At 39.7% G+C, this 14146-nt stretch overlaps 2 protein-coding genes across 5 annotated transcripts in view; one reads left to right on the forward strand and one right to left on the reverse strand.

Annotated features, from left to right (window-relative positions):
- Positions 1-4558, forward strand: part of ANKRD27 (ankyrin repeat domain 27) — a 49316-nt gene extending 44758 nt beyond the window's left edge. For all 4 annotated transcript variants that reach the window (XM_039888614.1, XM_039888616.1, XM_039888613.1 and 1 more), the window contains 4 exons: positions 966-1074; positions 1823-1901; positions 2089-2161; positions 3213-4558. In XM_039888614.1, the coding sequence (XP_039744548.1) occupies positions 966-1074; positions 1823-1901; positions 2089-2161; positions 3213-3446 (495 nt within the window). In that variant the 3' untranslated portion in view covers positions 3447-4558. The remainder of the gene's footprint in view (positions 1-965; positions 1075-1822; positions 1902-2088; positions 2162-3212) is intronic.
- Positions 4559-6122: 1564 nt separating this feature from the next.
- Positions 6123-12605, reverse strand: PDCD5 (programmed cell death 5). Its single transcript, XM_039888625.1, has 6 exons — positions 12427-12605; positions 11447-11484; positions 9325-9386; positions 8441-8532; positions 7277-7348; positions 6123-6945 (listed from the first exon to the last, which is right to left on the reverse strand). The coding sequence occupies exons 1-6, from the start codon at positions 12490-12492 to the stop codon at positions 6898-6900; spliced, it is 378 nt and encodes a 125-aa protein (XP_039744559.1). The 5' UTR covers positions 12493-12605; the 3' UTR covers positions 6123-6897.
- Positions 12606-14146: the final 1541 nt, after the last annotated feature.

Raw genomic sequence — 14146 nt, forward strand, 5'->3', positions numbered from 1 at the left:
GAGTGGGTGAGCGGAAGAGCTGAGGACATCCAGGCAGTGGCCAGACCTCTAATTGCTATTCCTGGCTGAGTTGGCGTGCCAGAAGTCTGCCAGTGTGGTTGAACACGTGGTTAAATACCCGCCCCTTGGTCACCTGGTCAGAAGTGGGCTGCTCAGGAGCCAGGAGTTGGTCCTTCAGGTAGTTTCCAGGGGCCTGAGTAGAGGCGCTCCCCCAGCAGCTGCCTGGGCTCCTAACGAGCAGTCAGGACCTCGCAGGAAAGTAGCAAGTTGAGAGAACGTTCTGGTTTCACCCTCCCTGCACTGGGAATATACCTGTGCTCGTAGGAGCATGATGGAGAAAGTTTGTTCACTTGGCTTTAAAATGCCTTGCATTCTGTATGGAGAATTATGAAGACCAATTTACCCCTCTCCCGGTGCCATGGGCGTTTGCCATGGAGAAATGGTGAGGAAAAAGTATTTTTCTCCTGGGGAGAAAGTTTACTGTTCCTGTTTTCATGTCAACTCTTTATCTAGTTTTCTGCTCAGGGTAGACAACTAGTATGCTGTTATATGACACTACTGACATGTTAAAGTCACCATAAAGCTAAGCTACTCAGGCTAATTATGTCAATATTTAAGTTTCAGTGACATTTCTTAACAGTATTGAAATATTTTAAACTTTCAATTTTGAATACTTACCGTGTGCTGGATGTCCTCAGTAACCTCATGATAACTAATAGCTCCTATGATTGTCAACCTAATCACATAGAGCAGTGAAGCACCTGACCTTGAGTATCTGGCAGAGGGCAGAGCCAGGCTTCTAATTCAGGGCTGCTCTTAACCTCTAGGCTTTATGGCCTTGAAGTTTTGCCTGTAGTTGCTTCTGCTCAGTTACACTAGTATTGACATTTAGATCAAAAACAGGTAATTATCTGCTGAGAAAAAAAAATATATATTAATGTTACCTCTTTTCTTTCAAATTGTAGAATTCGAAAATAATGGAATTACTTCAGGTAGTACCAAGCTGTGTGGCCACATTAGATGATGTTGGCGAAACAGACAAGGAGTATGTTACTGTTAAGATCAGGAAAAAATGTAAGAACTTATATTCTTTGTAATTCTCAACTTGGGTTTATTTGGAAGTTCATGAGAAGTTGCTGGTTTTCATTTAATTATAAATTAAAAATGCAATTAAATTGTGACTGGGGGTGGGATTAGGCACCAAAGAAACGGATGTTACCTCCTCATTTATCAGGGTTTTTTGATACTAATTTTCTGGTTGGTTGTGATGGTGTCTCTCAGCATTACCTTGAAGGTTAGGCCTCCGCTCACCAGCTGAAGAGGCGCTACCTCTGTTTTTTTCTTCCACGCCTCATGTTCCACAGCCAAGCCTTTTCTAAGCATTTCCTGGACATCAGGGTAAATGCTACCTTTAAAGAATATTTTGGTTGATGGTAATTAAAAAAGCAGTTGCCAAACAGGGGTGGGGCTAAAGTATTTTCTCCTTTTATTGTTGTTATAGTTTAGATGGGGTCTTTTTTTTTTTATTATTATGATATGATTTTGCAATGCAATAATGTGAATAAACCCACTGATATATCTGGAGGCTATCTCACTGTAATTGGCTGTGGCTGGGGAATATCAGTATATTAAGGATTTATCTGTTTCATAGGGGGTCCACATAATAATAAATCTTTACTAATGTTTCTTTAAGCAAATGCAGTTTTTAATTTTCAAAATATTGTTCAACTAAGAAAACTGAAAGGTTGCATCTATACTGTAACTTTAAAACAATTCTTAAACTATTTTAGAAGTTTTCAGATGTTTATTCTTTTATCTTCAGGGAACTCAAAAATGTATGATCTACCAAGTGAACCTTTTACAAGACAGTTTTACTTTGTCCACTCAGTTGGTCAGTTTAAGTGAGTATAAAATTTGAGTTGATTTCTGTGCTTTTGACCCTATCCTTATAACAGAAGCAGGATATGTGTGACTCTTGAATGGATTATAGACAAATCTGCACTCATCAAATGCTGCCACCTCGTGGCCAACCGCGGCGTTTCGCATCACTGTCCCAAACGCTAAGTATTAGTTTGTTTTGGATTTCAGGGGAAGGACTTCAAGGGAGATCATGGCAAGAGATAGAAGTGTTCCTAATTTTACTGAAGATTCTTTACGTGAGGTGAGTTATTAAATACTGAGTTATAATCATATTTTTTAAAGCTTGGCTTTTTCAAAACTATGGTAAACACGTTTCATTATTTTCTTCACTAAGAGTTGATAACAATTAAAACGAGTTCTTTAGGACAGTCAAGAGTACAGACTTCATTTATTGTTACATTTAAAAATACATTTCTAAACTGAGAAAGGGAAGTGAGGAAAAACTAGAAAATAGTTATACACGTGCGAAGACACTAGTTCATGGTGTGCACTTAGTGAGATATCTCAAATTTCACTATCTAAGCAAATTCACTAATGTGTTAATCACTAATGTAAGGAAGAAAACAAGTTTGTATACAGAGGGGTAAAATTCTCTAAATGTGGCATGAAGTCGCTCACATAGACAATTCTGTATGTGGCCGTCTTCCTATTTAATCACTCAATTATTAAAAGAAGCCTGCTTTACATTTTGTGGTGCAATTAGGTGACTCTTCTCAGGAACATGACTTTTCTTATTTCTGCTTATTGATATGACTATTGATGAAAAGTTGCATTTATAGCATGTGTGGCATAGACTTGTTGGAACAAATATACATACAGATGTTCTCAACCTTTGTTTTAGAGAATTAAAGTAATTTTTGTTAACATGCCTAATTTTGATTTCATAATCTTTCACAACTCTGCTAATAGCCCTGATGCTGGGTGGGAAACCTGCAAACTTTAAAATCTGCCTAGGTTCAATCAGGTGCTAACTTTTCCCTTCTTATGGGTCTTTAGGCAGATTGCTTAACTTTGCTGATCAAGTTTCCTCAGCTGTAGGATGGAGACAATGAGATAATCATGGTACACACTTGTTAAAGTTGTAAAGATTAAATGTGAAAACACAAAGCATTTATGCTGTGTCTGACACCTGGAGCATGTACATGTCAGACTGTCACCACAGGGATGTGAAAAGAGTTGAAATTATGCCTGGAAAGTACTGAGCACATTAGATGGTACTCAAGGGTAGCTGTTGTGCTGGTTGTTGTGACAGTGTGCACATGTCAACTATTTGAACTGAACTTTCTGTTTAGCCTGGGAGGCAACGAATCATACAGAAACAGAAGGACCAGTCAGACCAGAGCAGATCTCAGACTGCTGACAAAGGAGATGGTGATCAGCCCAAGAGGCCTGGACTGAAACAGACAGCTCCTGGAAACAGGCGAATGCTGCGTAGACACACTGTCGATGAGGCAGTTGTACCTAGGGGCCCAGAGACTGCTGGCAACCTAACCACTCCCCAAGAGGCTAGTATTTCCCAGTCTTAACAGTAATAAGGAATTAAATTTGCTGCCAGGAAGTGAGACCTTAACAAGAAGATGCCAAGCATGAGTACAGAGTAGAACTAAATGTGCTATTTGGCTTGAGAGGAAAGCAGAAAGTTCCTGAAGCTTTTCTGTGGCTGGAAGAATGCAACAAAGAAAATGACTGCCATCTCTTTCTTCTTCAAGCTAATGAATACACTTGAAAAGGAATGGATGAAAATTCCAGTGGTGTCCAGATCCTGAAGACCCAGATGTATGTTTCTTCTTAAGCATTAGGGTTCCTTAGTTACAGTAAGAGGTTTCATCACCAGATTCTGACCTCCTCCTCCTAAAAGGTGCTAAACCTCTGTGATGTGTATAAATTTACAAACCATGAGCTAAAAGAATTCCTTCATCTGGGATGAGCTGAAGAGAATTTAGGTTTCATAGTACTGTGGAGCCCGGGCAGAAATGTCACATATGAATGAAGAAAATAGGACCTGAGAAATGTTCCTTTTGCAAAGCAACACTTTAACCCAAAGATGCTAAATGCCGTTTTATTCACTTTAGTGAAAAGGACACATATGGCCTGCACTGCACTATGTATGTGGGCAAAGTTGCATGTACTTTCCTTACAACAAAGCAAGTACAGGTATTTGGTCACCGCACACAGGCATCTGTAGCGGTGTCTTTGGAAACATCCCTTTCCGTTAAAAATCGTCCCTTAGATATCCCACCTGAAGGATGGCAACTAAACTAGAGCGTGGATTTGGCACATCTTTTTTTAGTCTTTTGATTCAGATTTAAAACTTACAGCACAAACCAGGTCAAAGTTACTTTAAGTTAGAATTTATTGCCATTTGTTCCTTTTTATGAATTTCTATAGATTATACCCTTATTTTTTTATGTTATTAATTGGTCTAAAGCCACAACCATGGGTTTGTCCTGAGTACATTTTGAAATAACTTTGTAATAGGGAAAAGTTTTGTGCATGTTCTTAGAAATACTGTGTATGTATAGAAGGGAGGGGCTGATTATTTTTCTACAAAGTAATTTATGATTTCTAATTTTCTAATGTGCCTTGGGTATGTGCCAAATGATGGAAAAGAAACAGTAAACTTTATGATTCTTCAGAGTGTCATGGTTTACTTTTTTAGTTAACATTTTGCTATGGAGATCTTTGTTTCTAAGCCACTCTACTATAATCTTCCTCCATTGGACGGATATACATTTTATTTTTCAGTTGCAGGTGTGTGCGTGACTGAAACGATGTGTGTGTGACTGAAACATGCAAACTAGATCATTCAGAGATTATTACCAGTCTCCCCTGACCAGGGCTGACAATACACCAGACACCTAGCCTAGGGCTCTCAAAGTTTTCTTTTAAAATCAGAACAAAATGAATATACTACAGGTTCTTAGCCCAAACAGGAAATGAGCACTGATGCTTTGACAATTTATTCATCAGCCTTTTCACTTTTGAACAAAACAACTTGAGTTGCTAATTAAGAATCTATATCTTATGCAGTTTATCGGCACAGCCATTTCCATGATGCAGTGATGCCACCCAATTTTTTGGACGGCGCAACACAATTTTGAAATTATATACTTCTGTGTATTCCCCTATTTAAATTTAACAATTGCCCTGGCTGACAGAATCATCACATGACGAAACAGGTTCAGAGAAGGGGGCCAATTTGCTTATGCTATCACAGCTGGTGTCGAGGCCCAATTGGCAGTGACTGGCGGTGTCATCTGAACTGGCAGTTTCCAGCTTGGTGTACCCTTCATCTGGAGATATAAATACCCTGAATGGGACTTTCAATCTTAACGGAGGAGTTTTCTCTTAAGCTACCCTGGTAATCAGCAGGGTTAGCCATCTGAAGTGATTTATCTCAAGTAGTTTTAAAAACACTTGTTTTCTTCTCCAATGCTTTCCCACTTAAAACTAAACGTAATTTGACAACTCAGAAATTGGTTCGAAGTATTGTTGGTTAAATTAAAAAGTTTGGAATAACCACTCGCCACTCCCTGGACGGAAAGTACTCCACCTCTGTTGCCTTCAAGAACTTCTATCCTCGTATACAGAACCACTTTCCATTCTGAAGTATCTCTGAAGGACAGGAGAGTGACAATCTTTACACAGTCACATCCATAGTTGCCATTAGGCAAGAAAGCAAGTAACCAGATTTGCTGAAAATTGTCTAGTCTCCCTCCAGCATTTTTATGTAAATGAGACCTAAAGCAAAATTTACCTGTAACTGCGATTTTTTTCAAAATCCTTGTTCAAAACTTATTTTGACTATGTAATTGTTCCTTTAAAAAAATTTTGATGTTCTTAATGGTTCTTATTCATTTGTTCACTCAGGAATGCTAGACACTTAATTCCAACACTTTTTCATTCACTATTTACAAATTTCAAGTCTCAAACTCTCAAATACAGTAAAGTCTCAAATATAGTTTAAACATACCTCAGCAGTATATTAGCTAAAGCACTTAAACAATATTTCCCATCACTTTTCTGCTACTGTTCCTACTCAACTCATTAAATGTTGTAACTTCCTCCTGGACTGGGTCTCACAGGACTAAAATATCTAAAAGATTATACCGAACAACTCCCTTGAGAGTTAAATTTATGATTTAAATTTACGAGCAAAGGTTTCAGAACCTAGTGGGAGTAAAGCACAATATGAGATGACATTTGCTTTAAAGTTACCTGCAACTTTATCAGTGAAAAACCCAGAATTTTCTACCGAAATGTTTTAATTTTGTCAAACCATCTCAACTGGATTTTACTCATGAGAAGTCATTTCTCTTACAAACATGTTTATCATTTTTGAAATATTGTTACTAGTATGCCCTGCTTATTTTGGGAATTCTTTTCAATGGAAGTATCGCTCTATAGAGGTTTTTTGGATAGGGGTAATATTTGTTAGATAATTTAATGTATCTCAATGCCACTGAAAAGCAGATTATATATGAAACCAAAGCTACATATTTTCTTAAATGAAAGTACTATCTGCAGGAAGAAAAAGAGCTTACCTGCTGTCAGAACCTATGCCTTGGAAAGATTAGATGTTAGATATTAAAGTTGGTGCAGCTTAATCAGTGGGTTTTAACTCCCATGATGTTACTGGATGCTATTTTCTTCTTACTGAAGACTGCTCAAGCAGCTTCTATTTCTGCTAAGGCCATTTTTCTACCTAACACTGTCATAATTACAAAGGATATATTCATGCTGCTACACATTTAAAAGCTTTGGGCAGGAAAGGAAAAAATGCAAAATGCAGATCTTCTGTCATTCAGCTGCAGTACTAAAACCACTTTCCCCACATTGTTTTATTTTACGTAACAAGTTTATTTTTCTAAAGGCATATAGACAATAAAGTAAACATTCAATCAAATCTTAACTTCTGCCAAGTATTATCTGTCCTAGAACTGTTCCATTAAGTTCCAGTGTCTAAGCATCTTAAATTCAATAATCATCGTCTTCATCAGAATCCATTACTTTTCTTCTGTTGAACTAGGGGGGAAATTAAACAAGTGTCATTATGTGTTTAATAAAGCATAACTTAGATTTTCTGAGAAGAAATATTTCTACCCACTACAGCAAGACATTTTTCGGTCTTCAAAACAACTTAGTGTTTTACATCTAAGGGGAGGGGGAACGAAAACAGAAGAGCCTTAAAAATTAGACCCTCAATACATGCAACCTTTCTCCCCAAACTTCCGTGTGTTACAAAATGGAAACGTGTATGGGCTAAAACAGGTTTTGATACAACAGATGTATATTCAACACATCATTTAAAATATCAATCTTTTTTCTTTTGCCATGTACACTTGGGGAAACTTACTTTAACTGTGGTTTTCTTTTCTGTTTGTTGGCTTACTTTTTCAAGGATTTCTATTAAACCTTGTTCTGTTACCTAGGATAAGCAGAAAGAAAAACAGTACTTTTTTTAAACAAAGAATTTACCTCAGCAGATTGAAACGTTTTCATCTTTCTAGGGTATGGGGTAGAGGCCAAGAAGGAAGGAGAGGTGGGGCAGTAAGTTGAAACCACCAGTTCTAACTGCAGGCATACTTCCTTCCACTGTGCTTCACTTTACTATGCTCCACAGGTATTGCATTTTTCTTTTTTTTAAGTGAGGGCAAATCGAAGACCCTCCACCAGCAAAAAGATTACAACTCACTTTATTGTAGCTGTCTGGAACCAAATCCACAATATCTCCAAGGTATGCCTATAGTGGTTTAAATTTCAAATAAAATTTGCTCTGCTAGTCCTCATTGCAGGGGAGGGGTATCCATCAATTAGCTTCCTCAGAAAAATCCAAAGTTAACAGGCATTTAAGAACACATTTATCACCGGTAGCAAAGACAACCACCTACACCACTCTGTTAAGTTCAGGGATAGACATATCACCTCTGCCCCTGAGAAGCTTATGCAGGAAATAAGTCACTCAAAAGAGATGAACCAGTCATTGTCTCTTCCACACACATTCTTAGTGTAAGGAGTTTAGGGCAGAATTGATCCCTGCAGGCTGTGGTGGCAGCAGAGGGCTTCCCAGTACAGATGGGGCGCGTCTGGATCTTGAAGGAAAGTCAGGCTTGCCAGAATATACCCCATGGTATTACAGCAATGCACGTAATGACCAGGAATTTTAGCACCGCCTCATTTGCAAAATAAGCTTAACATCTACCTACATTGGTAGTATTTTAATTAGTATTATTGAGAAACCTTGTTTCAGTGTAGGAGCAATTTAAGCCAGCTGACCCTAACAGTCACACAGACACCAAGGTTGCACAGCAATGTCAGGAAAGAAGCAGGATTTTAGCGAAGGCAATTAATTATCTTTTAGGATTTATGGGATATATAACTATTTTCTCCTTTAAAAATTGCTTCTTTGAAATAGTCAACAAGAATTCTGCAACCAGAAGATGAAAGTGACCTTTTGAAGATATGTTTTGATAAAGTAGGTAGCAATAGGTAAAACTGCCTCAAGGCAGTCCAAGCTTACCTTCCCACTTAGTTGTCCATATCTTGCCATCTGTATGAGGTAATTCTCTACTGCTTTAGTTTTTTCAGGCTTAACAAGTGCTAAGTTACTTACTAAAAATAAAAAAAAAAAAGTAAGTATACAAAAAGGCATAAAAACTAAATGTACTTATATTATACCTTAAAACTAAGAACCAACATTTCCAAAGCACTTCATGGACTTATTTATGACTGGAGACTAGCAAAGAAGGTATGGCTGAAGGTATTGTTACCTCTCTTAAAAATGGGAAACTAAAGTTCAGCCATGTCAATCTCAGTCAAGGCCACACAGAAGGGGTGGCAAAGCCAAGATTAAACTTGGGTCCTCAGGTTCTAAGCCCCATGACTTTTTAAAATAATGAACAATTGCCCTCTGGAAAACAAGTTATACATTACTACACATATAATTGTAGAGATAAATCCAAGGCTGCCTCTTCTAAGCTGGACTTCAAGTTACAATACAAAAGATACTAGTTCATTCCAATGGGCTCATTTTTTTTCTTCATGGTTTTCTTATTAAAAATTATGAACTAAAACAGAATGCAATACATCCCCATGCCTCCATCACCCACATCAACTACCAGCAACATTTTTGGATTGACTTAGGAGTTGTTTCCTAAAATTTTACCTAATAAGCACTTGGAGATCATCTCCCTGGTAGGTGAGGACTGAGCTGCTTTTAATAATTTAAGTATATTTCTTTAGGTTTATAAACTTCACATTTCTCACAAATATCTGTATCTTAAGTGGTTTTAGGTTAAACAAATATTTACTCTAGAGAGAGTATTAATTTCATATATATCTCCTTATTCAATTAACCCAAGCCAATCTTATGGAGATAACTTAAAGGTAACTGAAGATGCTTACACCGGGCCCGGGCTGACTGATCCAGAACTTGGGCTAGGATGCTGTTTCTCATTTCTGCTTCCCTACAATAAAAACAGGTCAAGCAAAATTAGAACTAAGCTGTCAGCATTCCTATTGAATATACAAAAATGTAACTCACTCAATACATTTCCCAGGATGGAAGCCCACTGCATACATAGACTGCACTATAGTAGGTGCTGTCTGGATGGTAGCAGCTATTGTTATAGAAGAGTCTACTCTTGTCTTCAAAAGCCAGCTTTATATTGTATATTGTATAGGTGTAAACCTACCAGGTTGAAAGGTAAAACTTTACATATTCACAATTCAGGGTAGTTTCAGTTCAACCACCATTACCAACATTTATTTGGTATCTAGTGTGGGAGAGTGCTAGAAATTTGTAGAGATTTCTTGCAATGAGAAAGACCAAATGATTAATCCATGCAATTATCTTAAGAGATGAAGAAACCAAGACCTAAATAAGCTATGTTACGGAAACATAGGTATTTGTGGCCAAGCCAGACCCAGATCCCATGTTTTGAGACTCTCAGTTCTATTTTTTGGGTGGGAGAGGGTGAAATTATAACTCTGCAACTATCTTTGAATCTTCCTACCTATATAAGTAGGAACTAGTTCATATTCCAAGGACAGTGGTTTCAAACTTTTAAGTAGCAGCAATGTTTTTAAAGTGAAGTCCTTCAAGGAACTTAATATACAACACAGACAAAAGCAGAGATATTTTTGGCTGAACTGAGGGGAACCTGGGGGTGGCTGTGCTCACTAACTGTCCCCATATGGTTCATGAACACTTGCAAAGCCATACCTTATCGCGCCCGAGTACTTCAACCCTGCCATAAACTACTGTTACTATATTTCACTGAATTTAAAATGCTATTAATTGTAAGATGAACCATAGTGTTATGTACCTCTAAGAACAAAAAAACACCGTACATGAGAACTCTAATAAGAGATCCCCAACTCAAAGCTGAGGCATCAAAGAGCAGCATCCACAGTACAAGATAAACAAGAAATGTTTACCATGCAGAAAGGGACAGCAAGTAAGGATGCATGCATCAGACTTTGCCCTAAGTGGAGGAAGAAAAAAATTCCTCTGAGAATTTGAACTTCAAGCTTTAGTCTTATAGGTTTGCTGTCTGAATTCACACTACCAAGGTGGAGGGAGGGGGAGAACCTCGACGAGAGAATTTAAGACATCTCAGATTGAGAATGTGCCCAAGTGAAGGCAGAAGCAAAAATAAATCCTCTCTGAAAGAATCTAGGACAACAATGATCAATTATGAGACCCATACCAATTTCAGATATGTTAATACGTGGAAAAATGTACACTTCAGAATTAATGAAATTCGTGGTTTTATTTTCTTCATAGCACTATCCCAAGTGCTTACCATCTGTCTTCTGCCACTAAAATAAGCCACATAAGGACAAAAACCTTCTCTGCCTTACCTATTTCTATACACCCAGCATGGTGTCTGACCTAAATCAAGTGCTCAATAAATATTTGCTGTGTAAATTAAAAGGCAGCATGATGGAGGGAGGAGAAAATGGGGAGTTGTTCAATAAATAGTTTGTTTGCAAGATGAAAAAGTTCTATTGCACAATAAGTATGTAGTTAACATGACTGAAGTATACACTTAAAAACGGTTATTACAGTAACTTTTATGTTATGTATTTTTTTCACAATTAGGAAAAAAGGTAGCATGATGGGGTAACTACTCATTCAATAAATACGCCATGTGTGATGTGTTCTGCCTTGTGCTGGGATAAAATTAAAAGAATATAAAGTTAGTATTTACCTAGCACTTACTAAATTATGAGGCACTGGATCCATGCAACCCTCAACATCTCTATGAGGTAGACCTATTGTTATGCTCATTTTAAGGTAATCCTAGTTTATCAGAGAAACATCAACCAATAATTGTATTAACAAGGTAATAAGTGCTGTAGGGTTCCACACATTTAACAAGTTGATAACAAAGATACCCTGATAGTTTAAAAAATCACTATGTCAAGAAAAACTTTACGATTCACAAACGAATAACTAAAGTGTAAAACAAAAAAATTTGGTGAAATTATCCTTCAACAAGTTCAGAGTTCCGGCCCATACCTGTGCTTTGCTTCCTGTTGTGCTGCATCGCCAGGATCCTGAAAAAAAATTTTATCTTTCAGTTGAGTAACTTTACAGAGAAAATTGGAACTATTCTGTTTCTGATACCGAATCGGCTACTGCAGTGGTAGAGATCAAATTATTATCAAATAATTAAAGGCTGGGTCTCCCAGAAGTCAATGGGAGTTTCCACTTACTACAATGTTTTGATAACCTTCTAAAGTCATAATCTAATAGAATGTTTTCGAATACAAACAACCATTAGGTAGGAGAGTCTCTGTACAATGAAACCGTATTTTACGAGGTAAAAATAATTTCTGGGCGGAAAAAATGTGCTGCTGTATTGGGGACGCTGATGATTTAAATGGCGCTTCCTTGGAGACGGTCACGCTCCAATCCTTGTACGGTCCTCTCCCATTCTTAACAATATAGTCATTACTTGAGTATTTCACCTATGGGGTTAGTGTTTAGTGTTGGCCCCTCCCGAGACTGTCAACTCTGTCACAGGGGATTGGATATTCCCCGCTGTATCCTCAGCACCCGACACTCTACAATCCCTCAACAAATGTTTGGCAACTACTTGAGGCAGAACAACTGAATTCTAGAAAATAATTCAGCTGGAACAGCAGCCGAATCAGGCTAGATCCCAAAGCTAAAGGCACGGAGACCCGAGGAGCTGAACATTCCGCTCTGGACGATGCCGGACCGGACGAGGCCAACTTCTGAGGAGAGCCGACCTGCTACCCCGGAGAGGCCGGGAGCCGGACCCGGCCGGGGCAGCACGTGTTCGGCTTGCTGCCTGAGCCCCCATCCGATGGAGAGAGGCCCAAGACAGCCTCGGAGGCCGAAGCATCGGCGGGGGTCCTCGGCCAGGGGCCTGAGCACCGGCCGCGACGCCTACAGCCTCCTCCTGGAGCCGCGCCCTCCACCCCGGGCGAGGGCGGCGCCCCGCAGGCGATGGGCCTGGCGGGCGTGCTCACCCCGTGCTTCGCCTGCAACTCTGCCAGCCTCTGCTTCCGCAGCGCCTCCAGCTCCTCCTCCGCCATGCTGCGGGGTCCGAGTTGAGCAACCGCGACCGCACTCTGGTCCACACAGCGAGTTACCTCCCGCTGCCCAGCGGCGCGAACGCGGCCCTCCCCACTGCGCAGGCGCCCGTATCAGCCAGGCGTCACCAATCTAACCCGGAGCCGCGCCGCCGGACGCAGTCAGGGCGCCGAAAGAGGCCCGATTCCGCGATCGCAGGGGGTGGGGGCGGGACGGTGGGCAGAGCGGGTGGGCGGAGCCTTCTCCAGCGCTGCCCCACCTCCCCGCCACTAATCGTTGCTCTGCACTTGCCGGCACTACCTGGTCTACTCCGAGTTTGCGGGAGGGAGAAGAGAAATCTTGAAGGAGGCCATCATCAAAAAATGTAATAATAACAAGTAGAATTTGTTAGTGGCCTGTTATGTGCTAGGCTCATGTTATCTCCATTTATAGGTGAGGATCCTGGGGCGTGGGAAGGCTAAGGGGGGGGCGATGAAAATTCTAAAACTGGATTGCGGTGAGGTTTGCACAACTCATTTGCTGAAAAAAAATTAAATTGTACACTTAAAATGGGTAAAAGGGGTGCTGGAGGCGGAGATAGAAGAGACTTCTTAATGGTCACCCGGCCATTAAGAAGGCAAATTAAAGCACACTTGGAGGGTGAAACTTGGACACAGACCGGGCCTTTCCTCCGAGGCTGTGGGGTGTAGTGTAAACTTATGGACACCTCTTTCCCCACGAGCCTGTTGGAGGATGTTAGGGTGGGGAGCTGTGGCTGCTTGAACTCCCTGCCAGGACGCTCGAGTGTTTGGAGTAGGGGCAATCATGTGTGTGGAGGGGGAGCTGGTGGAATATGCAGCTCCCTAATCCTGTTAATCATGCAGGTTATACACCTGCTGTTTTCTCAGTTCTGGCAAAATATAAATTTTACCATTTTAACTATTTTTAATATACGGTTTAATAGTGTTATATTCTCTAGAACTCTTTTTATCTAGTGAAACTGAGACTCTAGACTCTGTACTCCCCCAAATCCTTGGAAACACAATTCTATTTCTGGCTCTATGAATTTGACTACTCTAACAACTCCTCATAAGTGGAATTATATAGTATTTGTCTTTTTGTGACTGGCCTATCTCACCATAGTGTCCTCAAGGTCCATTCATGTTGCAGCATGTGTTAGAATTTCCTTCCTTTTTAAGGCTGAAAAATGTTCCATCATATGCATATACCACATTTTGTTTATAAATGGACACTTGGGATATTTCTACTATAGGCTGTTAATAATGCTGCTGTGAATATTAGTGTATAAATATCTCTTTCAATTCTTGAGTCTTGACTCCTAATTCAGGGTATCACGGTTTAGACCGTTCATGAAATGGGTGGTGTGATGGCTCACGTGACTTCCACTCACAAACAGCAGCCTTGGGTTAGGAGGATGCAGACATACCTGGCCTGGTGCCTGGGTTCACTCATGAAGAGAAAGAACAAGAATCATGGTAAGACAGAATCAGCAGAGACAGGTATTCTCACGTCATTCCTTAAATCAAAATATACTCCCAATGGATCATTTAAAGGTTTAAACAATAAATCACAAAACTACAATAAATTCTTTACGTAGGTGTGACTATTTTAGAGCAGAAATTAAAGGACTCTCCATGAAACCATCTGGATTGGGCC

The sequence above is a fragment of the Pteropus medius genome, unplaced genomic scaffold, assembly GCF_902729225.1.
Source record: "Pteropus medius unplaced genomic scaffold, Ma_sr-lr_union100, whole genome shotgun sequence".
NCBI lineage: Eukaryota > Metazoa > Chordata > Mammalia > Chiroptera > Pteropodidae > Pteropus > Pteropus medius.

Bases quoted from the DNA above. Each gene is read 5' to 3' on its own strand.
- PDCD5 (XM_039888625.1), bottom strand. From the start codon at position 12,492: ATGGCGGAGGAGGAGCTGGAGGCGCTGCGGAAGCAGAGGCTGGCAGAG. The intron at 9,387-11,446 runs GTATGGGCCGGA...TTTTTATTGTAG, and splicing joins CAACAGGAAGCAAAGCACAG to GGAAGCAGAAATGAGAAACA. The intron at 7,349-8,440 runs GTAAGCTTGGAC...TGCTTATCCTAG, and splicing joins ATGGACAACTAAGTGGGAAG to GTAACAGAACAAGGTTTAAT.